Here is a 24,907-nt window from a genome sequence, read left to right as displayed (position 1 = left end):
TGATGAAATAATAATCCATAGTTATGTGAAACGTCATTTTTGTAGTAAATCCCCACACAGTGTCCCCACTTCCTTGTTTGCCTGTACACTACACAGTGCATGCGCTGTACGCCTGGCGGCCATGTTTAGAAAGTACTTCCGGTTCTCTATTTACCTAAAAAAAAAAAAAAAAAAGTGTTTCTCTGCATTTTGGATTAATATTTCATCTTGTGGTGTGAGTACCCGAGTCACAACATGTATATACAGCTTTTTGGCACGGTTAGAAATGTGTGTTTTTGGTGACTTTGAACGGCTGTACCATTTCATCCAATTCATTGGCGATACTAATTAACTGAACGACTGTAGCTCGATGTATACTGCACGGAGAATGACGTTAAAGGCATCGTGTATCTTGGTTATGTATGGTATGGGCGATACGGCAAATGAACGAAACTCCCCAAAACTTGGCGTATCCCTTTTAACCTGTTGATTGTTCATAATGTTTGGATTGATTTGATTGGTTCGTGGGGAAATGATGTCCTCAGTAGTATCACTCGCCACTAGACAATTTGAAGCAGTGTCCGAGTGTATTAAGCCACTCTGTTGTCCCCTGTGTGAGACTGAAGCTGCCCTTGGAGATCTGATTACAGATAGGATTCCCTTCTCCTAAGTCTAAGCTCAGCCTTTAGCAGGGACATCACAGCAGTGATCACAGATTTGGTGCTGAGGGGTAACCTCACTTACTCCCTTCCCTTGGTCTTCTGAGCTCACCTGTGGCGTTCTTTCTCCCTCCTGGGCTGTAGGAACCTGATCCAACCTGAGCAGTGCAGCTACTCCTTCACCCCATCCCGCCTGGACATCACCCTGAAGAAGAGACATAGCCAGCGCTGGGGGGTCCTGGAGGCCCCGGCCACACAAGGTCTGCTGCCTACTCCCACTTGGCTATGTGGCTAGCGCTTGGCTATGTGGCTAGCGCTTGGCTATGTGGCTAGCGCTTGGCTATGTGGCTAGCGCTTGGCTATGTGGCTAGCGCTGTGTGGAAATGGGCTTTTGATGCTTCATGCTTGTATCATGTGTGGCGAAATATCTTGTAACGTACAGTTAACTCCCACGTAGTCTCAGGGCCTGTGTCCACCTAGCGTCTTTTTCCGACGTTAAACGCTGGGAGTGCGCTGGGGAGCGCTGATCCCAGCGCACAATATACAAGGAAGCAGTCTGAAACTAACGTTAGTTCAGTGCGGTAGTAGCTTGATAGCTGACAGCTAGCAAGCTAACAACACAGGTAGGCTACGCTATTAAAAGCAGTAAGCACAACACTCACCAGAAATATTAAGTGTCTAGCCAATCTGCTCCCACAATTGAGCCTTTCTGTCTCTGTTGCGACAGTTTCTCCATATGATTAGTTGCCAGAAAAGGAGCACCCGACACCAGCGTCTTTCTGAAAAGTTAAATTATTCTCAGCTGGGAGCGCTGGGAGCCGGCGCACAAAAACGCCGGAGCGCTCTGAAAATAGACGCTGGGCGCAGCGCACTTTCTATAGACGTCCGTCTGCGCTCGCATACGCTCTCCCCCCCATTTGAAACAACTGAAAAAAGACGCTGGACCTGAGGAAAAGACGCTAGGTGGACACAGGCCCTTAGTCAGTCATCTGCACATGCACACAGATATGGAAACACATGATCTTTAAATATACACTCTTGTACACTACCGACACTAACAGACCTTCAATATGTGACTCATTCCACACTGCAGATTGACAGTTAGTTGTCATCTTGTTGATCAGTATTTGTTGAACTGTATAGTATACTTTAATTGGTGCTTTTACTTTAACTGTATCATAGAATAGAATAGAACTTTAATTGTACATACAGGATGTAAAAATAGACACTGCATCATAGTTCCATCACATACAGGAAGTAAAAATAGACACTGCATTATAGTTACTGTACATAAGTGCATCACAATAAAGTGCATCCAGACAAAACCAATAACGATGCAATTACAGCAAAACAACAACCAATTAACTAGGGATGGGCATCGAATTTCGAATTTTCGAATAATCGTTGTTATTATGAAGGTCGACTTTTATTATTGAAATTCGAAATTCGAAATTCGAAAAAAAAAAAAAAAAAATTGAGTGAAATGTTGCATTGTCTCCCCTGATTCTAAGTATAGTCAAATCGCTTGGTTTGAGCAAGTAAAACAATTTTTATAAGCATTTTAAGCAAGGTTTATGGAAAAATGAATGGCGGATGAAATCCCATGAAGAGGGAGAGGGGGTGACTTTGGCACCCCTTTGGCACTCAGACCTGAGCCTACTAAATATTTAATGAACCACTCATGATTGTCAAAACTGTTTTTTATTTTCGAAAATGTCAATGTCATGTAACATGTTCTTTACTTCGGTGGTGCAATGCTTGTTTGAGCTAAAAATCCACAGCAGAAGCTTTTTATATTAATTAATAAAGTCGTAGACTTAGAATCAGGGGAGACAATGCAACATTTCACTAAAAAAAAAAAAAAAAAATTACATTTTTAATTTTTTTACATTTTTATTTTCGAATTTCGAATTAAATTCGAATTTGGCCAGCGAATTTCGAATAGTGTTTTTGCTAGAAATGCCCATCCCTACAATTAACAAAACCATTGACGTATCATTGCAACTCTAGCTACCGTTATCATGCATGCTAGGAAGCCTGTCATCACCTTATGTTGAAGAAGAGGCTTGATGCCAAATAAGACCACGCTTCACAAATGCAGACAGGTGTGTGTGTGTGATGAGTGATGAGTCATACCCCTTGCATGGATCTTGATTTGTGCACGTGTGCTTGTGCTTGTGAAAATGGATGTGTACATTTAGGGAAGCTGTCAAAGACAGGAATTTGAACTCTGTAACTGCACCTAATCCAGTAACTAGATACGGGTGCCATCGCCTGCCCTGCCTGCCTCGCGTGCACTGCTCAACTCTGCCCCCTATAGGCTGGTACCGGTTCACAGCAGGGGGAGGAAACATTTCTTATTTAGACAGACATCAATGTGTGGGAAGTAGATATGTTGTTGTTTTTAATTATACTCGTCGCTTAATTTGCTTGCCCTTCTACATCAAATTACATAGGAATAATAGTTTTTTAATCTCCAAAGATTATCTTCCAAAATGGTTCAAGGATAATAATATGCTAAATTGTCCATGTAGAATGATATATTTTTTTTATATTTTCAATTTCAAAAGCCAACAAAATCAATCGGATTCAAAAATATTAAGCCCTGAAGAAAAGGCTTGACACTATATAGGCTACACACACACTAGATTTCTGTTGTTCATGTCCGGTGTCGTGCCATCCAGTCTCTTATCCAGTCTCTTGTTATTGACCCTTATCTTTGAATCTAACCACCAGCTCCACCCTCCTCTGCTTAAGGTGCAGTGGGTGAATCTAACCACCAGCTCCACCCTCCTCTGTTTAAGGTGCAGTGGGTGAATCTAACCACCAGCTCCACCCTCCTCTGTTTAAGGTGCAGTGGGTGAATCTAACCACCAGCTCCACCCTCCTCTGCTTAAGGTGCAGTGGGTGAATCTAACCACCAGCTCCACCCTCCTCTGTTTAAGGTGCAGTGGGTGAATCTAACCACCAGCTCCACCCTCCTCTGTTTAAGGTGCAGTGGGTGAATCTAACCACCAGCTCCACCCTCCTCTGTTTAAGGTGCAGTGGGTGAATCTAACCACCAGCTCCACCCTCCTCTGTTTAAGGTGCAGTGTTGGTATTGACCCTTATCTTTGAATCTGACCACAAGTTCCACCCTCCTCTGTTTAAGGTGCAGTGGGTGAATCTAACCACCAGCTCCACCCTCCTGTTTAAGGTGCAGTGGGTGAATCTAACCACCAGCTCCACCCTCCTCTGCTTAAGGTGCAGTGGGTGAATCTAACCACCATCTCCACCCTCCTCTGCTTAAGGTGCAGTGGGTGAATCTAACCACCAGCTCCACCCTCCTCTGTTTAAGGTGCAGTGGGTGAATCTAACCACCAGCTCCACCCTCCTCTGCTTAAGGTGCAGTGGGTGAATCTAACCACCAGCTCCACCCTCCTCTGCTTAAGGTGCAGTGGGTGAATCTAACCACCAGCTCCACCCTCCTCTGCTTAAGGTGCAGTGTTGGTGTTGACCCTTATCTTTGAATCTGACCACAAGCTCCATCCTCCTCTGTTTAAGGTGCAGTGGGTGGCGCCAAGGTCGCTGTGCCCTCCAGCCCTGCCTCCATGGAGAAGAGCCAGCCGGGCAGCAGCCAGCACAGCCTCCCTGCCAAGGAGGAGCCTCCTCGGGTGGGGGAGGAGAAACCCAAAGCTCCCAAGACCTCGTCCAGAGTGGACGACGGAGGTCTGGACAACGTGGCTCCTCGCGGCGTCTCCGACCATGTCCCCATCACCAAGCAAGAGCTCGCTGTCACCGCGGTGAGTCATAGAAAGACGATCACATTGACGTGTGCGACCGGGTTAAAGCTAACATCAACCTTCTCATCTGTGTTTGCCACGGTCCCACCGTTCCTACAGTACCACTTCAAACCACATCAAAACTGGAAAAGCCCCGCCTTTGCTTGATTTGATTGGCTGCCTGGCACAAGTGTGATACTGGGTGAACGGTGCGAGAGTCCCGTTGACGCAGCTCGTAGTACGATGCTATGCTACATTGTTGTTTGTCTGTGCTGTCTCAGCCTAAGCCCACCTGCATGGTGCAGCCAATGACCCACGCACCTCCTGCTAACAACGAGCGGCACGAGGAAGAGGAGGAGAAGAAGGTGTGCCTGCCTGGATTCACAGGGCTGGTCAACCTGGGCAACACCTGCTTCATGAACAGCGTCATCCAATCCCTGTCCAACACCAGAGAACTCAGGGACTACTTCCACGGTCAGTTTTATTTTTTTTATTTTTTTTACTAAGCTTTAACACCTTAAGTGCCATAGCCGAAATAATTCGTCTTACATAATCCAACGCTTGAGTGCCAGAGCCGAAATAACTCGTCTTACATGTTTTTTTGACGGTGGGACATCAATCAACCCCTTTTACATCTTCGAGATAACTATTGGAGCAAGAGCATGTGTGTAATCTATTTTACCGACCACTAAGTGGCGACAGAGACAGAGAGAAGCCACAGCCACGGGACCAAAAGCAGCCGCCTCCCGCGGAAATGGCTTGGCGATTTTACAGTCAGAAGCCCGGAGACACACACACAGAACGGACAGAGATCCCCTCCCCCCAGAGCCGCGGAGCAACGCGCGAACACACACACACACACACACACACACACACACACACACACACACACACACACACCGCGGGAGCAAGCCATTCAAGGAAATGGCGAGGCGATTTTACAGTAATCCATTTCAGACTCGTCTTGCCCGAGAGCGGCCGCGCGCAGGCAGCAGCACACAGAGAGCGGAGAGCGATTTGCAAACTAGATTATAGGTGAAACACACTTTGAAACACCTCAGAAAGGCCAGAATCAACATCTGCCCATCGCCCACGCATTCCCCGGCCCATCTTGACTCGCACAAGGAGCGTCCGCACGCAGGCAAGCAGGCAGGCAGGCACGCAGGCAGGCAGGCAGCAGCAACGCGCTTCTGACACGCCCGCTGTTAGAGCCAGGAGGAAGGAGGAGAAGACACACGGAGGGAGGAGTTTGAATGAGAGGGGTGTTTCCTGTTGTTATGGAGGAAATTACTGTTCAAAACTATTGTTTAGAATGTCTGACGGTCTTACTGATGCCAAAAATGAATGGTTAAAGTGACTGTTTCACAAAAAGCCATTTATCTCTGAATAAATTTCCAGACGCTGAAACCATGCTGTACTCAACGGCTAATATCTACATAACTACTAACTCTGCAAACTAACTCTTTTAGACAGAGAAAGCACACATTCTATTAGTTATTTTTAGATGATTGGTGTTCATGAATTCTTAACAGAAAATAATCCTCGGCTGTTGTAAAATGAGCCAGAATCGTCAAAAACACCCCTGGCACAAGTTACCTACAGGATTGAAAACATGGCTGGCACTCAATGTGTTAATTTAGTACTGGTATATTTTTAATGTCATTCTGATAAAATAACCGTAGTTACTTTTTGTCAGATGCATCATTTCTTGATTCTTAACTTTAACATTAGTAGTATACGTCTGCATCAGTCATGTCTACAGCCTCTTCTGTTCTAGTTGTCCTCCGTCTTGTGCAAACCCCAGCTATTATGATGTTGTTGAAATGTTTGAAATACTACTCGGTGTCCCTGATTGACTGTGGATAATGCACGTTTCCACTGGCTCCATGTGCATGACTCAGATGCAGTAATTTCAAACATTTGAAATAGGCCTACATGCTGCTAAACCCTGCTCACCTCATACTTCTCCAAACATCGTTGTGTGCTTGTGGTGGCATGGAATAATCATTTCTATTCAGCTGAAGGTTGATAGAACTATTGTAGGAGGTTTTTTTGCCACGTTTACCTTCCTCTCCACTTGGGGCCTATCCTCCCAGTGACCTCTAGGTTTGATGTCTGGTTTGATGAGCCTTACTTACGCATGTCATGTCTCTGCCCCGTGCAGACCGAGCGTTTGAGGCAGAGATCAACTGTAACAACCCTCTGGGCACAGGAGGCAGGTTAGCCATCGGCTTCGCCGTGCTGCTCCGAGCTCTTTGGAAAGGAACACACCACGCCTTCCAACCCTCCAAACTCAAGGTACACACGCAGCTCGTCTCTCACCAGATTAAAATATTATATTGAATCACTGTGCTCCGCATACTACGGTACATAAGTGAGTCTGTGCCAGTTAACAGCCACTGCTGGTTTTTGAAGGCGGGTTGAAATTGAATGAGTGACAGGTCGCAGCACCGATGAGAGAGCAAATGGGCTGCGCCCTCCCGTGTCGTCTGATCGCAAAGTCGTTAACTGATTGGAGAGGACTGAAGCCATCACTGGCCTATGACTGGCCAAGTGAACGGTTCCCTCCCATAACCAGCCCTCTGAGGGAAAGTGTCCCAGACCCAGAGAGAGCTCTGCAGCATGCAGTAACGTAGTGTATCAGCGGAAGAACTCTCATGGGTCTGGCGTCGAGACTAACAAGCAGCAAACCATCGATTTTCCACATATGAAGCGTTTGTCTTCAGCTGCAAAAATAAATAATAATAATATTTTAGCCACCCTCTGTCTTGCTCTGTTGATATTGATATCGATATCTCTGCAGGAATACAATTATTTACGCTTAGGAAAAAGTGCTAGGATAATGTGATGTGATGATTTTATTTCCTTGTTTCTTCCTCTGATTGCTTTTGTTTCTCTCCCTCTCTCCCTCTCTCTCTCGCTCTCTCTCTCTCTCCCTCTCCCTCTCTCTCTCTCTCTCTCTCTCTCTCCCCCCCCCCACCCTCTCTCTCTCTCCCCCCCCTCTCTCTCTCTCTCTCTCTCTCTCTGTTTCCACCTCCTCAGGCGATTGTGGCCAGTAAAGCCAGTCAGTTTACAGGTTACGCTCAGCACGATGCTCAGGAGTTCATGGCTTTCCTGCTGGACGGGCTCCACGAGGACTTGAACCGCATCCAGAACAAACCCTACACGGAGACGGTCGACTCAGACGGACGCCTGGACGAGGTATGATCTTTTGTCATCCTTGGAGGGAAGGGAACTACAGGTGGGCTGGTCGAACGGTCACCTTAGAGCAGTGGTTCTCAAACGTTTTCACATGAAGGACCCCTAAACTGACAAAAATTAGACCACGGACCCCCATTTCATAGGATTTTGTCCCACGGTCCCCCATATGATAATAACATAACATAACAAACAGCGAGTTTGACAGTTGTAAACAAACGTTATTAGCTAGCTAACACTACATAAAACAAACACAGAAGAAAGGCTAGATACGTCGGACAAGCATGTTTACCAACCGTTTAACCATTTAAATTGAAAGTAGTCGGCCGAAAACAACGAGAGGGTTTGACAGCATTTATTTGACAACACGTACATTTAAACCTGCCGCCTTCCCCAAGTGGTACCCGGAAGTAAATTTGTTTACATGGTGACGTCACGGTGATTTGGTCTATATAGTTTGTATCCCTGCCCCCCCCTTCCACAGTTCAGCCTCTGGTTAAGCCTTGCATTAATAGTGTGTTTTGTCTGTCGGTGCAGGTGGTGGCAGAGGAGGCGTGGCAGAGGCACAAGATGAGAAACGACTCCTTCATAGTGGACCTCTTCCAGGGCCAGTTCAAGTCCAAGCTCGTCTGCCCCATGTGCTCCAAGGTCACACACACACTCACACAGACACACACACACACACACACACACACACACACCACACACTCACACTCACTCACTCACACACCACAAATTCCTTCTGTAGAGTTAAAATAAATGTTATTTCAGTCATGGCTAACGTACGAATTTCATCTCCTTCCCTCTTACTCCTTGTCCCACGACCTCCCTTCCTTCCTCACTTCCTGTTTCAGGTGTCGATCACCTTTGACCCCTTCCTCTACCTGCCTGTCCCTTTGCCCCAGAAACAGAAGGTGCTAACTGTCTTCTACTTTGCTAAAGAACCTCACAAAAAACCCATCAAGGTAAGCTGCAATATAGCAGGTCTTCCAGTTTCCACGTAACCGTTGGCTCATATATGCACCTTTTTGGGAAGTTAGTTCAAAGATGCGGAGAACATCTCTTATAAGGTCATTTATAACCATTGTGGCTGATCTTTTGGTGATGTGCGTGTACGTATGTTTCAGTTCCTGGTCAGTGTGAGCAAGGAGAACTCCAGCACCGCTGAAGTCCTCGACTCCATCTCCAGGAGTGTGAGGATCAAACCAGAGAACCTCAGACTGACAGAGGTAAGAGGCATTTCATACAAGTTGTGACAGATAGACAATTGATTTCTCAGAAAGATTCATTATGTTTTTCTTTGTCCCGTGGAAGGACAGTCTCTAACCATCCTGCTGTCCACTTGTCTTAATCTATTTTTGTTTTTTGTTTCCCCCAGGTGGTGAAGAGTCGTTTCAGTCGTATCTTCCTGTCGTCCCATTCCCTGGACACCGTGTCCCCCTCTGACATGCTGTTCTGCTTTGAGGTGCTGTCCAAAGAGCTGGCTAAGGAGAGGGTGGTGCTGCTCCGAGTCCAGCAGGTAATAATAATAACTACAATTTAAACATTTTCATTGGACAGCATATTTGACACTTAGGAATAGACTAGGTGACAACCAAGTATAGTTTGCTGACAAGCTGGAGAGACAGTTGACGGTCGGAGAGACGGCATCCGGTACGGGATGGGTTTTAGCACCCCAGCCTGGCTCTCTCGTGAGGGAGAAATCCACAAACGCTACCGATCAGCCTCCTGAAAATCTGCGTAAACATCGGCGCGGCCTGGGGTCCTTCAGGCTAGAGCGAGGTGCTCGGCGCAGGCGAATGACGTGCAGCGCACAGGCCTTCTTGAGGCATCCTCCCTGCCCATGGTACGGCATGGTAGGATTGCCTTCTTCCACGGGAGGTTCTGGTGAGACGAAGGAGGTGCCCGGCCTGGAATCACCCCACAGGGCCTTAGACCTCCATGCACCGAAGGTCTTTCAATACTGCGGTGTAGCACTAACTCTATTGCAGCGGATTGGGCGTGATCAACCCTTCCGCGGGCAACGTTGCAGTCAGAGTAGGAAGGCTGATCCGTGAGCGGCTGCTTCTGGGACGCGGGTCGGGGTCGTAATCGGCCTCGGCTGGGTCTACTGGGCGAGGGTGTATGATGTTGAGAGACCCGAAACACCCCACGACCCCAGTTAACATCACTTCATGCTGAAGTATGTATATTTGAGACTGAAGTTCGATGATTGTATTAGCAGTTTGTTTGCCGTGTTAACTTTGTCCTCACGTGGTTATGTAAGAAAACCTCCCTCTAATGGTGATCGTTAATACTACAACTCTCATTAGGAGCATTTCCTTACACACAAACGGCAAGCAATGGTGAAATACTGGTCCAAAACGATTAGTAAGCGATGCATGAAATAATGCCAATCAATAAATGAAACATACTTGCCAATTTTAAAGAAACAAACAGGAATTTATTTGACCATCTTAACACGTTGAGTGCCAGAGCCGAGATATCTCGTCTTACATAAACATTTATTTTTTTTGACGGTGGGACATCAATCAACAACTTTTACGTCTTCTAGATCACTATTGGAGCAAGAGAATGTGTATAATCTATTTTACCGACCACTAAGTGCGACAGTGCTCTCCTGACTAGAGGAAGGCAAGCATTTTTTTAACTTGTCACGCCATTCTCACCCCAGCCATTCTCATGAAAATGGATGGGGGAAAACGCTTTCGTTTTCGCACTGATTGCTGGCGATGCGGGATTGCAAATTTACATAATAGATTACAGGTGGAACACACTTTGAAACACGCAGCATAAATATGACCAGAATCGCAAAAGCTTCTCTCAACCAAAACTCCAAGAAGCGAGCGAGTCCATCCCGACTTCCTCAAACAGCGGCCGCGCAGCCACAGGCACAGGACAGCAGCAAAGCACTGAGACTGGTGACAAGCTTGTGACGGCCGCTGCAGCCAAGAAGAACGCCCACGGAGGGAGGAGTTGAAGCAACTCTCCCTCTCGCTCTCTCCCTCTCTCTCTCTCCTCTCTCTCTCTCTCTCTCTCTCTCGAGAGAGAGAGAGAGGAGAGAGAGAGAGAGGAGAGAGAGAGAGAGAGAGAGAGAGAGGAGAGAGAGAGAGAGAGAGAGAGCGCACAGAGTGGGAGACAAGGGCACCCATAATCACAGGCACGTGAGGTGGTTCTAAAAATCCATTTATCTCCAAACTCTCTGAAAATCTCTGAAACCATGCTGTACTCAACGGCTAATATCTACATAACTACTAACTCTGCAAACTAACTCTTTTAGACAGAGAAAGCACACATTCTATTAGTTATTTTTAGATGATTGGTGTTCACGAATTCTTAACAGAAAATAATCCTCGGCTCTTGTAAAATGAGCCAGAATCCTAAAAAAAAAAACTGGCACAACTTACCTACAGGATTGAAAAAATGGCTGGCACTCAATGTGTTAACTAACGCTTCAAGAGCTTTAAGGAACACTCTGCCCATTTTCAACCAGCTTTGTATCATTGTATCAGTAATCAGTAGTATATCAGAAAACTGTAAACTGTTTTGAAGTCTGTCATTTAATTTGACAGTTATTGAGTGTTAAAGTGTGGACCAGTGACATCACTGGTCCACACACTAACTCAAATTAATAACTCATTAACTCAAATCAACTCTCAATAACTGTCAAACTAGATGAATGACTTCAAAACCGTTTACAGTTTGAGAGTTGATTTGAGGTAATGAGTTATTCATTTGACTTAGTGTGGACCAGTGATGTCACTGGTCCAGTGATGTCACTGGTCTACACTTTAACACTCAAGAACTGTCAAATTAAATGATAGACTTCAAAACAGTTTACAGTTTTCTGATATACTACTGATGTTCTAATGATACGAAGCTGGTTGAAAATGGGCGGAGTGTTCCTTTAACACATTGAGTGCCAGCCATTTTTTCATCCTGTAGGTAAGTTGTGCCAGGTTTTTTTTTGAGGATTCTGGCTCATTTTACAAGAGCCGAGCATAATTTTCTGGTTGGACTTTGTGAACACAAAGTTCAGAAAAGTACTAATAGAATGTGTGCTTTCTCTGTCTAAAAGAGTTAGTTTGTAGAGTTAGTAGTTATGTAGATATTAGCCGTTGAGTACAGCATGGTTTCAGCGTCTGGAAATTTATTCAGAGATAAATGGCTTTTTGTGAAATTCGATAGAACAGTCACTTTAACCATTCATTTTTGGCATCAGTAAGACCGTCAGACATTCTAAACAATAGTTTTGAACAGTAATTTCCTCCATAACAACAGGAAACACCCCTCTCATTCAAACTCCTCCCTCCGTGTGTCTTCTCCTCCTTCCTCCTGGCTCTACAGCGGGCGTGTCAGAAGCGCGTTGCTGCTGCCTGCCTGCCTGCCTGCGTGCCTGCCTGCCTGCTTGCCTGCGTGCGGACGCTCCTTGTGCGAGTCAAGATGGGCCGGGGAATGCGTGGGCGATGGGCAGATGTTGATTCTGGCCTTTCTGAGGTGTTTCAAAGTGTGTTTCACCTATAATCTATTTTGCAAATCGCTCTCCGCTCTCTGTGTGCTGCTGCCTGCGCGGCCGCTCTCGGGCAAGACAAGTCTGGAATGGATTACTGTAAAATCGCCTCGCCATTTCCTTGAATGGCTTGCTCCCGCGGCAGTTTTTTCTTTGATTTCGCTCGTCTGGGGGAGCACTGTCAACACTTAGTGGGTCGGTAAAATAGATTATACACATTCTCTTGCTCCAATAGTGATCTCGAAGATGTAAAAGTTGTTGATTGATGTCCCACCGTCAAAAAAAAAAAATGTTTATGTAAGACGAGATATCTCGGCTCTGGCACTCAAGCGTTGGATTATGTAAGACGAGATATCTCGGCTATGGCACTTAACGTGTTAACTTGTAGAGGGAACATGAACGTGGGATTTTTCTTAAAACCAAATGTAAAAGTTTTCCCACCTTCAAACTGTCCAACCTCGGACAATAAATTCAGGAATGGAAAAAAAGACAAGTGGGAATAGTTGCAACCACATTATGCACATTTCCAAAACGCAGGATGGCAGGGGCAGCCCACCCTACTCTCCCTCTGCCACCAGGGGCAGCCCACCCTACTGCCTCTGCCACCCTGCGTTTCCAAATTCTAACCTCCTAGGGAGAAAACTCTGCTCGCTAAAGGGCGGTGAACGTTTTGTGGACCGGCCGACCAGCAGAGTGACTTATAGAGCTGCTGGTCGCATCCAAAAAGATAATCACTACGAAAGCAAAGCCAGCAGTTTGTCAACAGTGGGGTGGCATACTAGCCTGACTCCACCAGACGGGGGCGGCATTGTTCCACAAATTCACAATCCACCTCAGTCTGGCCCTGGCCTCAGAGAGGCATTCAAACCGGCCGCCACACAGGCGCACCAATCAGCGTGAGCTAGGGGCGGGCTTTAGGCGAGACCGGGTGTGACGCCACCGAGAGGCGCCTCTGCGTTTGTAGTTCTTTCACTATTCAACATGGCGGCGGCTACCGAGGCTAGCTCCAGTGTGCTAGTCAAACATTCTATTCAAAACAATAAGCTAACATAAACGTTAAACACTTGATCTTACAGTGAGTACGAAACCGTAACTGTATTGCTGTAATGTTATCAACTATGAACGTTAGTAAACAAGACATTGTTGTAGAATTTGGGGAGATAGCCTTCAGACCGCTAGGCTGGGATAACTTATTAGCTGTAAGGCTGTAATGGCTAACGGCTAGCCATTCACGCAAGTCACACAAACACAAAGCCCTTCTCACTCTCACCACAGCCCAGTAAACATGCAATCTGTTAAACCATCATTTTTGTTCCAAATCGAAATAAATCATAACGTTAATCAAAATGCCACTGAATTATTAGCTAATCAACACAGAACTGCAAAGATCAGTGTGATGTATTGTCCCTTTACTGCTAGCTGAAGTGTATTCTGCTATGATTGGAATGTTGGCTGCTGTTTAATAAACCACGTTAACTCACGTTGGTGTCCGAGTGACATATTATGTTATACAGGCGAGATTAAAGATCTCAGGATACAATACAACAATCAGTTTATCTGATATTTTCCCCCGCTTGCATAAATTATACTGTGAAGTGTGAATATAGCTCTAGCATATAGTAGTCCTATATGTCTGATATTTTGGAGCTGTTATTCGAGAAATTGGTTTATCGATAGAACATACCGGTAGTTTAAGATTTTGCACTTGTACTTTAGATAGGGGGTAAACAAACGTCATGGGAGCCAATACTAGGAATACGGTATATCAACAAGGAACCATTCTTAAAGTTAGAGATTATATCCAAATACATGCTGCATGGTGTAACCAGGGTGTTTTTCCTCTTCTCTGTTGACGTCCTCTGGGCTCCAGGCAGCTCCCTTTCGCAGATTCATCTGACAACATCTTTATGCATTTACATCGTCTTATCATTTGACCCAATCGTGCCTCAAGACCAGCAGATTATGTAACAACAACACCACACACGGCCGTCATTTCTCCGTTTAGTTTATTACAAAAGTAAGCAAATAACATTCTCCAGTCATGCGTAAATATCTACCATTCCACTGACACATATGCTACAATTCACCAGTTAAATAGTAGCGTTAAATCATTATATTGTATCAAAGCATTTGGTTGTTGCCATGATCATAAAGGCTAGAGAGCGTTGCGTCTCCATGACGTTAGCCGTCCAGGGTGCGTGCCACTCGGTGTCATATCGTGTCATCAGTTCCCTGAAGAAACGAACAACGATATGTGTTATGAATGAATCGCTGTTAACGTTAACATTAATCATCAATCATCAGACGTAGCACCCCAACCTCCAAATGTTGCTATCGTTAGCGTAACATCAGTTAATCCAATCAGTTACATTTAACGTGCAAAATGGCCTACCTGCACTTCATCCTCAGTCAGACAGTCTGCAGTAATTCTTCTTTCTTTTGGCAAATTGAATAGTCAATGGTTGCACCCAATATTCACCTTACAAAAAACAGCAAAAAATCTGCGACCTCCATGCTAACTATTAGCAATTGTAGTCCTAGCTGATCAGACGCTGCTACGTCATGAAGGGAAGTCGATCTGATTGGTTGGCGCTGGCAAGCCCAGACGGTGACAGACAGACGGTCCATCCAATCACCTGCCTAGTAGCTTGAAAAAAGTGACCGCCCTCTTCAGCAATGTAGCTTGGCCGAATCCAGATGGATGTTGTTTGTGAAACAGATATTTGAAGCAAACTCATCGATCTGGCAGCGTCAGGTTAGTGGCATACTGCATCACAGCAAATCTAGTCTAATTTGCAGCAGGGTCGTTCTGATTCCAAGCTGCCCCGCTCCAATCAATCCTGATCACACCCCTGTTGTCTGTATCAATCCTGATCACACCCTGTCTGCTGTCTGTATCAATCCTGATCACACCCTGTCTGCTGTCTGTATCAATCCTGATCACACCCCTGTTGTCTGTATCAATCCTGATCACACCCTGTCTGCTGTCTGTATCAATCCTGATCACACCCTGTCTGCTGTCTGTATCAATCCTGATCACACCCTGTCTGCTGTCTGTATCAATCCTGATCACACCCTGTCTGCTGTCTGTATCAATCCTGATCACACCCTGTCTGCTGTCTGTATCAATCCTGATCACACCCCTGCTGTCTGTATCAATCCTGATCACACCCCTGCTGTCTGTATCAATCCTGATCACACCCTGTCTGCTGTCTGTATCAATCCTGATCACACCCTGTCTGCTGTCTGTTGTCCCTCCAGAGGCTCCAAGTCCCCACGCTCTCCATCACCAAGTGTGCTGCCTGCCTGAAGCCTCCTGTGTCCGAGGAAGACAAGCTGAAACGCTGCACTCGCTGCTACCGTGTGGGCTACTGCAACCAGTGAGTTCAGCTCAAAACTCACCGTCTCAGCCTGACCGCAGTGGCGGAAAAATATGAATGCTAGGGGTGTCACAATATATCGTCCCACGAAATTTCGCGATAGTAAAACGTCACGATATGTATCGTTGAGATGAAATCTCATATCGTGAAAAAAAAAAAAAAAAACTTTTTTTTTTTTTTTTTTTTCCAAAAATAGACAAAGAAACGTCTTTGTTTGTTGAAGTTCAATGTGTGGAAAGTAGTTCAGTTGAACAAGTCTCTGAAGAGACACATGAGAAGTTATACAGGAGAGAAACCATTCAATTGAGTTTCTGGCAAAACTGTTTACTTGACAGGAAAAATTGAAGATGCATAAAAAATAGACTAAGAAAAGTCTTGTTGTTTGAGTTTGAAGAAAAACTGAAGATGCATAATGAGAATTTATACTGCTGAGAAACCTTTTAGTTCAAAGTAAATCTAAGTGACGGTGTAACTCATTCTATTTCAAGATAAGCCTTATCTCCAATCTCATGTTTTTTCTAGTTGTTATTGTAATAACAATTTCCCACAACAGCATGTTTTGTATTTGTGCATTTCAAATAAAATACTACTTTTCCTCATTATTCAAGTTTAAAAAAATATTGTTAAAATCGTATCGTTATCGTGAACCCAGTATCGTGATACGTATCGTATCGTGAACTGAGTGTATCGTGACACCCCTAATGAATGCTATTACAAATCAATAGCAATAGAGATGGATTGGTGTCTTTTGTTGCTAAATTCAGTCTTTTAACTCTTCTGTGAAGCTGTTAACCGTTTCCTTTCCCCTCTTTCTCCAGGGCATGTCAGAGGAACCACTGGCCCAACCACAAGGGTCTGTGTCGACCCAACATGGAGAACGTGGGCCTGCCCTTTCTGGTCAGCGTGCCCCAGTCCCGCCTCTCGCTCCCCCGCCTCACCCAGCTACTAGAGGGTTACTCCAGGTACACAGCTAGTCTAACACACACACACACTGCTGGCTATTCTTTATCATGTGAAGGTCATTTTTAGGACAATGAGGTCATTTTGATTTTTCGTGAAACATTTGCATATGGGGCGAAAACACTAACTCCCCATCTTTTGTGTAACGATTCGCCTCCATTTTAAAATATAACCGAAGCATAAAAACTGGTTAATTTTGTCAGTGCTTGAGCTTTGGACTGTACATTGTAAATATTACAACACAGACCGATAACAGATGGCTCTTATTTATGTCTGTCTCTCACCCAACTGTTGCAAGGCCATTCTTTATATTAGCGCTATGTATTTTATGCTAGACAGATGACACATAATTGTAAAAGATGATAAATTACATTTCAGATTAGCCGTTGTATTTTTGAGAGGATTTCATGAGAATGCAAATTGGCCCATGCCACTATTTGTAGTAGAAAATGTATTGAATTGTCAGTGTGGTCTCACCGATATCTCTCTCTCTCTGCAGGTTTTCAGTCAATGTGTTCCAGCCTCCATTCCAGTCAGGCAGGACATCCCCCGAAGCGTCCCAGTGCCGGGCAGACCTCCCCCCGATGCCGACAACAGAAGGCCCGGCGTCCGAGGAGGAGGCCGTGGGTGGTGGCAGTACTGTAGGAGCGGGTGATTCGGCGCTGGAGGGCAAATCGTCGGTGCCAGAATTCCAGGCAGAGTCTGCCCAGTCCTCTGCCCTCCACTCTGGGGAGCCAGACTCTCTCTTCTCCTCCTCCTCCTCCTCCTCCTCCCAGACCTCACTCTCCACCACCCGGACTATGGATTCAGGCTTCTCTGAGCCTCCGTCCTCCACGTCTTGCAGCTCCCTGGATCCCCAGGCAGAAAAAGAGACGTCCTGTGAGAAGACAGTGCGACCAGAAGGTAAGAGGAAAGATGGGGTGTTATACGATGCAATCCCACATTTACATCCACGTTGGGCGGCAGACATTTTATTATTATTATTATTATTATTATTATTATTATTATTATTATTTATAATATATTATAATATATATACCGTATATATATATATATATTAGGGATGGGCATCGAATTTCGAATTTTCGAATAATTGTTATTATCAAGGTCGACTTTTATTATTGAAATTCGAAATTCGGAAAAAAAAAAAAAAAAAAAATTTGAGTGAAATGTTGCATTGTCTCCCCTGATTCTAAGTATAGTCAAATCGCTTGGTTTGAGCAAGTAAAACAATTTTTATAAGCATTTTAAGCAAGGTTTATGGAAAAATGAATGGCGGATGAAATCCCATGAAGAGGGAGAGGGGGTGACTTTGGCACCCCTTTGGCACTCAGACCTGAGCCTACTAAATATTTAATGAACCACTCATGATTGTCAAAACTGTTTTTTATTTTCGAAAATGTCAATGTCATGTAACATGTTCTTTACTTCAGTGGTGCAATGCTTGTTTGAGCTAAAAATCCACAGCAGAAGCTTTTTATATTAATTAACACGTTCACTGCCAATGGCAAGTTGACTCGTCAAAAACAATCCAACGGTTGACTGCCAATGACGAGTTGAGACGTCAAAAAAAAAAAAAAAATTTTTTGACGGTGCTACGTGGATCAATGCCCCCCACGTCTCCTATAAAAATATTGGAGCTACCGAACGTGTACAACCCATTCCACCGACCCACTAAGTGGCGACAGTGCTCTCCATTCTAGAGGAAGGCAAGCAAAAAGCAGTGTGAGGAAGCCATTCTCATGAAAATGGATTGGCGAAAACGCTTTCGCGCTTGGGAGCTGGCGGTGGGGTTTTGCAAATTTGCATAATAGATTACGGTTGGAACACACTTTGAAACACGCAGCATAAATAAGACCAGAATCGCAAAAGCTTCATCAAAGCTCTCAGAACCCCGCCACGGGGTTCTGAGAGCTTTGATGAAGCTGCTGTGCCGCCAGCAGACAGGCACAGCAGCAGCAAAGCAGTGAGCCTGGTGACGCGAGGTTACAGCAGCAGCAGCAACGAGCTTGTGACACGCCCGCTGCAGCCAAGAAGAACACACACGGAGGGAGGAGTTTGAAGGAGAGGGGTGTTTCCTGCTGTTATGGAGGAAATTACTGTTCAAAACTATTGTTTAGATGTCTGACGTCTTACTGATGCCAAAAATGAATGGTTAAAGTGACTGTTCTATCGAATTTCACAAAAAGCCGTTTATCTCAGAATAAATTTCCAGACGCTGAAACCATGCTGTATTCAACTGCTAATGCTTACATAACTACTAACTCTACAAACTAACTCTTTTAGACAGAGAAAGCACACATTCTATTAGTTCTTTTGAGATATTGTGTGTTCACAAAATCCTAACAGAAACGAATCCTCGGCTCTTGAAAGATGAGCCAGAATCCTCAAAAAAACCCTCTGGCAGAAGCTAACTACAGTATTGAAAAACGGCTGGCAGTGAATGTGTTAATAAAGCCGTAGACTTAGAATCAGGGGAGACAATGCAACATTTCACTCACAAAAAAATAAAAAATACATTTTTTATTTTTTTTACATTTTTATTTTTATTTTCGAATTTCGAATTAAATTCGAATTTGGCCAGCGAATTTCGAATAGTGTTTTTGCTAGAAATGCCCATCCCTAATATATATATATATATATATATATATATATATATATATATATATATATATATATATATATATATATATAATTTATAATTGTTATTATTTGTTTCCATCTGCCTATATGGCCTTCTCTTTCTCCTCTTTGTAGCTGCAGTAACAGGGTATCAGCAACCAAGTGAGTCAGGATCAGGTCATGCCTGCCAGTTCTATATCTCTCTACTGGACTGTAGCAACAAGGAGCAGAGGCTGGATGAGATGGGTAAGACTAAAACCTGCTTCTTCTTGACATCTAGGTTAGATCTTTCCTAGTTCTTCATTTTATGGGGGGGGAGGGAAATGCACGCCCATTTAACCCCCCTTTCCCCACGCAGAAGATGCATTCGTGGACCTCCCCGAAGATGTCACCCTGGATCTGGTGTGGAAGAACAACGAGCGGCTGAAGGAGTACGTCCTGGTGCGCTCCAAGGAGCTGGAGTTTGAGGAGGACCCGGGCTCTCTGAGTGAGACGGCCAGAGCGGGACACTTCACCCTGGAGCAGTGCCTCAACCTCTTCACCAAGCCCGAGGTGCTGGCACCAGAGGAGGCATGGTAGGGGTTATATACAGTCTACACAAGCTCCCTCCATTCATTGATTTACTCCCTCAAATCATAATCATACACGCCTATATATCTACATCATCATCTTGTTCATATTTTCTTTGAAGTCATGTTTAGTTGCGACAGCTAGTACCCAAACTTTCCTACTATGTGTCACCAACAGTGTTGGGCGTAACTCATTACAAAAGTAACATATTACATGTAATATATTACTTTTAGCAGTAACTCAGTAATATAACTTATTACGTATAGGATTTCAGTAATATTATACCAGTTACTTTGTCAAGTAACTCAAGTTACAAATTGAGTTGATTTTATTTTTTTAATCAAAGCACATTTAAATAAAGACATTAGAAATATATAGAATAGAAAGTGTGTTTTTATGCCAATAACCACTGCAGATGACAATAACAAAGGAAAAGAATAACATTTAGAATTTTGGATTGTTTACACCGACTTCAAGGCGGTTGACATTATTTTCCGGGATGATTCTGGGGCGGCAATATCCTTCTGCTACTGCTGTTATTTTGGTGAAAGTAATGCAAAAGTAGTGTAATAAGTAACGAGTTACTCTACACAGACAGTAATATTTTAAAGTAACTTACTTTCAAATGAAAGTAACTAGTAATATGTAGTCTATTACATTTTGAAAGTAACTTGCCCAACACTGGTCACCAATGGGACACAGCCATAAAGAATCTATGAGTCAAGTTTGTCGCTTTCAGTTGAGCAAAGTTGCTCAGACGTACGCTAGGCTTGCCACGCCAGAGACCCACTTTCAAATCCTGGGTGAGTCAGTTTAGCAAGCGGCAAAAATCATTTCACGGTGTCTTACTGCAGCAGGTATCTCTGAATCTAATGGTCCATGTCTCTGCTCTGTCTGTGCTCCAAGGTACTGTCCCAAGTGCCAGCAGCACCGCGAGGCCTCCAAGCAGCTGCTGCTGTGGCGTCTGCCCAACGTGTTGATCATCCAGCTCAAACGCTTCTCCTTCAGGAGCTTCATCTGGAGGGATAAGATCAACGACATGGTGGACTTCCCCGTCAGGTAAACTCACACGCTTAGCGCTCGTACAAACTCCCGGGAATGATTCCACTAGTGCACCGCTTCTTTTCACTGTGTCCCCCCCCCCTTCACTTTCCACAACATGACTTCTTCTGATCTGATGTCATCTTGTCTTGTAGGAACCTGGACCTGAGTAAGTTCTGTATTGGCCAGAAAGACGAGATGCAGCACCCTCCGATCTATGATCTGTATGCAGTCATCAACCACTACGGGGGAATGATAGGAGGCCACTACACAGCCTACGCCCGCCTGCCCAGCGACAAGAACAGCCAGCGCAGCGATGTCGGTGAGTCAATCATTTAGACGTCTCTGTTTATCTAGTCTCGCTGGCCAGCCAGCACCCCCCCCCCCTACTGTGAGAGGAGTCTGGCGCCGCAGGTCTCCATAGTGGGATTGCGATGGGCGGCGCTTAGCGGCAGTGCCCTTGGAAAATAGTTTCCAACAATCCAACTTGCCGTTTTCAGCGTGTAGCAACGAGCTAGCGTGTGGGTTTCTGCCGTTAGCTTGCTAGCTAGTTAGCGTTGTTGTTTTCACTGAGGCGGCAGGGCACTATTTACAGCGACGCTCAGGGAGGAGGGAGCGGAAGCCGCTCTGATTGACATGGTCGGAGCCAATGACAGAGCTTGTAATAAGCCGGGAGCGGACATCCGGCGGCCACCGAAACAGTCGCTCCAATGGGAGAGCAGCTGTAGAGCAGGGGAGGGCTTATCCCAGTTGCCTGTTTCCGTGGCGCCAGACTGCTCTCACGGTAGGGGAGGGGAGGCTGGCCAGCGAGACGACTGTTTATCAAACTCACTTTAGCCCCGACGAGCGGCGCCATGTTGTCTTCCCAACTCCTTTGCGACGGCGTGTGACAGTACTAACCGTGTTGCTTGTCTCGGCTTCCTCCTCCGTCATTCAGGCTGGCGTCTGTTTGACGACAGTACGGTGACGATGGTGGACGAGAGCCAGGTGGTGACGCGCTACGCCTACGTCCTGTTCTACCGCCGGCGAAACTCCCCGGTGGAGAGGCCGCCGCGCTTCCTGGGGCCTCTGGGCGCCGAGTCGCCCCCCGGTGGCGGAGCCACTGCCAGCCAGGTGAGGACGCCATGCCGACACACTGGACTCGGGGCCCACGCCCAACAAATGTCTTGACAGCAGGAGCACACTTAATGCCTTGAATGCGTTGCTGTTTCAAATAGAGATCCAAAGTGGAACGTCACTTCCTGCTTCAGCACTGTACCAGAGATTTTCATCCGCCATTTATTTTCCCATCGACATTTCGTAAAATGCTTATAAAAATAGTTTTACTTGTTCCAAACCAAACGGTACAGATATATTTCGAAACAGGAGAGATCGCATAACATTTCACTCGGGCCAAAACCAAAAAAAATTGGGTTTGACGAAAATATTTTTTAGATTTAGTTTTTAAAGTTTTGGTCCGAGTGAAATGTTCTATGGTCTCTCCCGACTATAGCGTTCGTTAGCTGAACGTTTGGTTGAACCAGTAAAACTCTTTTTATAAGCATTTTACGAAATGTCTATGGGAAAATGAAAGACGGATGAAAATCTCTGCTACAGTGCCGAACAGGAAGTAGGCGGTCACTTTGCCTCTATTCATTTCAAATGAGAGAATCTGTCTGGTCATACATGTATATTGCACTGCGGTGAAGGTGTTGCATGTATTAATTTGAATTTATGTATGAGTTGTGATAATGCATGTGTCGACCAATGACTTGTTTTGCCCCGTTTTCACGACCTAATTTTGAAAGGAATGAAGTGATTTCCATACAAATTGCAAAGAAAGTCGATGATGTAACATTACAGCAATGGAAGCCTGTATGAAGTGTCTTTGAGTACCAATGCTTGTTGTGAATAATGTCTTCTTGATTAGCACTCCTACTTGGAGGGAGCCGCTTGATATAAACACAGCCCAGAGAGGGTTTATAATGGAGACATCATCCATCACCGAGAGGGTCAATTCATCCTTACTTCTTCAGCAAACATGGCCGTCGGGCCGGCGGTGTTAGCCTCTCGGGACATTCTTTTTCCAGAACAGTTATCAAGTGTGAAGGGATGCTTTTTGGTGGTGGGGTGGTTTGAAACTGTGTTTGTGGTGTGGACATTAAGCCGTCTGTCTGTCTGTCTGTCTGTCTGGTTGGTTACAGCCTACTAGTATATCTCAAATCTCATCTGGTAGGAGGCATTTCTTGTGGATTTTTGCTATTAAAACAGTGGACACAAGTAAATAACCAGAAAAAAAGGGAGATTATCTTGGTTGATTAAGATTAAGGTTGGGAGAGAGAGGTGTGAATGTCCAAAAACTGATAGGAACTTATCCACCTTATCTTTGAATTTTTGAAAGGAATTATGGGTGCAAGCTCCGGTTTAGAACATGACTGATTGTTGCAGCTTGTTGCTCGTTAAAACTCTGGGGGAAAAAAAAGTTGCTTGTCACAATAAATACGCTCGTTTGACGACTTATTTGAGGGAATGTAATAATTGTATCTATCACACCTGCTATTTCTGTTGCTCTTTGAACATCTCTGGATGTCTATCGACGAGATGTTTGCCAAGCTGGACGCGCTACGGGGGGTTTAGGGTTGAAATTGCTAAACCGGAAGCCAAACTGTGGGAGATTGTTGCTCACATCACGGAGCTCTACGGGCCACAGTATGTTGTGTCTGTGTCAGCAACGTAACGGGGGGGGGGGGATTACACTGGAAGAAGCACCCATATTTCACATGAGGCATCTAGAAATAAGGTGGATAGGAAGATAACAGTTCATGGGGGAGGGGGGGGGGGGGGTGTCAATAAAATGTTGCACAGCATGACGTCTTTCATTCACGTCTCCACTTTCCAACTTCATTTCTGCCTCTCTGGAGGGCCCATTTCATTTCCACTTCCAAATGAGATCTGCTCTCTACAGGAAATGAAAGGAATGCAATATATTGTGCCTAATGTTCCTGCAGCACTTTGAGTTGGGCTTATCAGGAGAAGCTCTGTGGCTCCGCTAATGAAATGGAACGGGCCGTCATCCGATGGGACCACCGGGCTGCTGAAGGATTCTGCTACGTCACTATGGATCTAGCGAGCAAAAGCCCCCCCCCCCCCCCCCTCAACTTCTTTTTCAAGAATCTAAAGACTTCTCGATTTCTAAATCATATTCTGACGCTTGTGTTTGTGTCAGTCTGATTGTTGCTGAAGGAAAAGTGCTAATCTCAACAACATTCAACATCATACCAAATTCAAACATGATGTTGATTAAAAGTACATTCAGCTATGTTTTTGGTATTAAAAGAAGTGTTATTAAATGGCTCTATATTCTGACAGCAATCACTGAAATAGACTATAGAGTGTTTGGTCAGCGAGTTGAAACCCCCGTCCCCGCGCTGTCCTCTATCTCTCTCCTGTAGTCCACCGTGTAGGGCGGACGTATCTCCGCAACCGTAGCCGCCGACCTCAAACGATCCAATCAGAGAAAAGTTTACATTTTCTGGGAAACGGAAGGTCAGATCGCGATGCCAATAAAGGGCTATATGTATTTCAACGTCGCCATCCGTGAGTCTCTATGAGTTACGGTTGCGGAGATACGTCCGCCCTGCATGCAGGACTACAGGAGAGAGATAGAGGACAGTGGGGGGGGGTTGGGGGCTTTTCAAATCACTGACCAAACACTCTATTTCAGTGATTGCTGTCAGAATAGAGAGCCATTTAACACTTATTTTAACACAAAAACATCACTGAATGTACCTTTAAGCTGGTACGTAATTGAGGCTGGAGGCCTCTAGACCCACACCATAACTTTTCTTTTGAGAGGTACCATGTTGCTCCGTGTTTCAGACATAACGGGTTGAACGTTCAGTTCTCAGGTGGGGTTTGGGGGAGAAAGGTGCTTGTGGAGGTCAGCACGGTTCTGTTTGTGCTTTGGTAATCCAGTTGACCCCCTTATGAAGTTCTGACTTCACTCCACATCTCTGTGTCTATCTGCTTTCTGAAAGCCACGCCTCTCACTGAAGTCAAGGCATGCTATTGGCTCTCTCAAAATATGTCATCTGGGACGTCAGGTGACCAATTGAGCATCGGGGCTTTTGGTGTCACCCCACTACATCCCTGACTGTAATGTACCATGAAACTGTCTGCTTTTATTGTCTTTGATGCGTTCTTATGGATCCCACATCTTTTCTTGTTGAGACCTGCCCTACTCTGCCT

The 24,907-nt window shown here is 45.1% G+C and overlaps 1 protein-coding gene across 2 annotated transcripts in view; it reads left to right on the top strand.

Annotated features, from left to right (window-relative positions):
- Positions 1 to 24,907, top strand: part of usp19 (ubiquitin specific peptidase 19) — a 45,865-nt gene that overhangs the window by 14,753 nt on the left and 6,205 nt on the right. Inside the window, exons 9-25 of one of the 2 annotated variants that reach the window (XM_083656590.1) lie at positions 783 to 898; positions 4,188 to 4,420; positions 4,681 to 4,873; positions 6,564 to 6,697; positions 7,442 to 7,600; positions 8,135 to 8,245; positions 8,452 to 8,562; positions 8,725 to 8,826; positions 8,976 to 9,116; positions 15,369 to 15,487; positions 16,306 to 16,449; positions 16,947 to 17,350; positions 19,205 to 19,315; positions 19,428 to 19,644; positions 20,546 to 20,698; positions 20,836 to 21,002; positions 21,618 to 21,793. In XM_083656590.1, the coding sequence (XP_083512716.1) occupies positions 783 to 898; positions 4,188 to 4,420; positions 4,681 to 4,873; positions 6,564 to 6,697; positions 7,442 to 7,600; positions 8,135 to 8,245; positions 8,452 to 8,562; positions 8,725 to 8,826; positions 8,976 to 9,116; positions 15,369 to 15,487; positions 16,306 to 16,449; positions 16,947 to 17,350; positions 19,205 to 19,315; positions 19,428 to 19,644; positions 20,546 to 20,698; positions 20,836 to 21,002; positions 21,618 to 21,793 (2,791 nt within the window). Of the gene's footprint in view, positions 1 to 782; positions 899 to 4,181; positions 4,421 to 4,680; positions 4,874 to 6,563; positions 6,698 to 7,441; positions 7,601 to 8,134; positions 8,246 to 8,451; positions 8,563 to 8,724; positions 8,827 to 8,975; positions 9,117 to 15,368; positions 15,488 to 16,305; positions 16,450 to 16,946; positions 17,351 to 19,204; positions 19,316 to 19,427; positions 19,645 to 20,545; positions 20,699 to 20,835; positions 21,003 to 21,617; positions 21,794 to 24,907 lie in introns of both variants that reach the window. The other variant, XM_083656589.1, reaches the window with a different exon arrangement.

This window comes from Poromitra crassiceps (assembly GCF_964638095.1).
Source record: "Poromitra crassiceps genome assembly, chromosome: 20".
In the NCBI taxonomy this organism is placed as follows: Eukaryota; Metazoa; Chordata; class Actinopteri; order Beryciformes; family Melamphaidae; genus Poromitra; species Poromitra crassiceps.
This window is presented reverse-complemented; position numbering and strand designations above follow the sequence as displayed.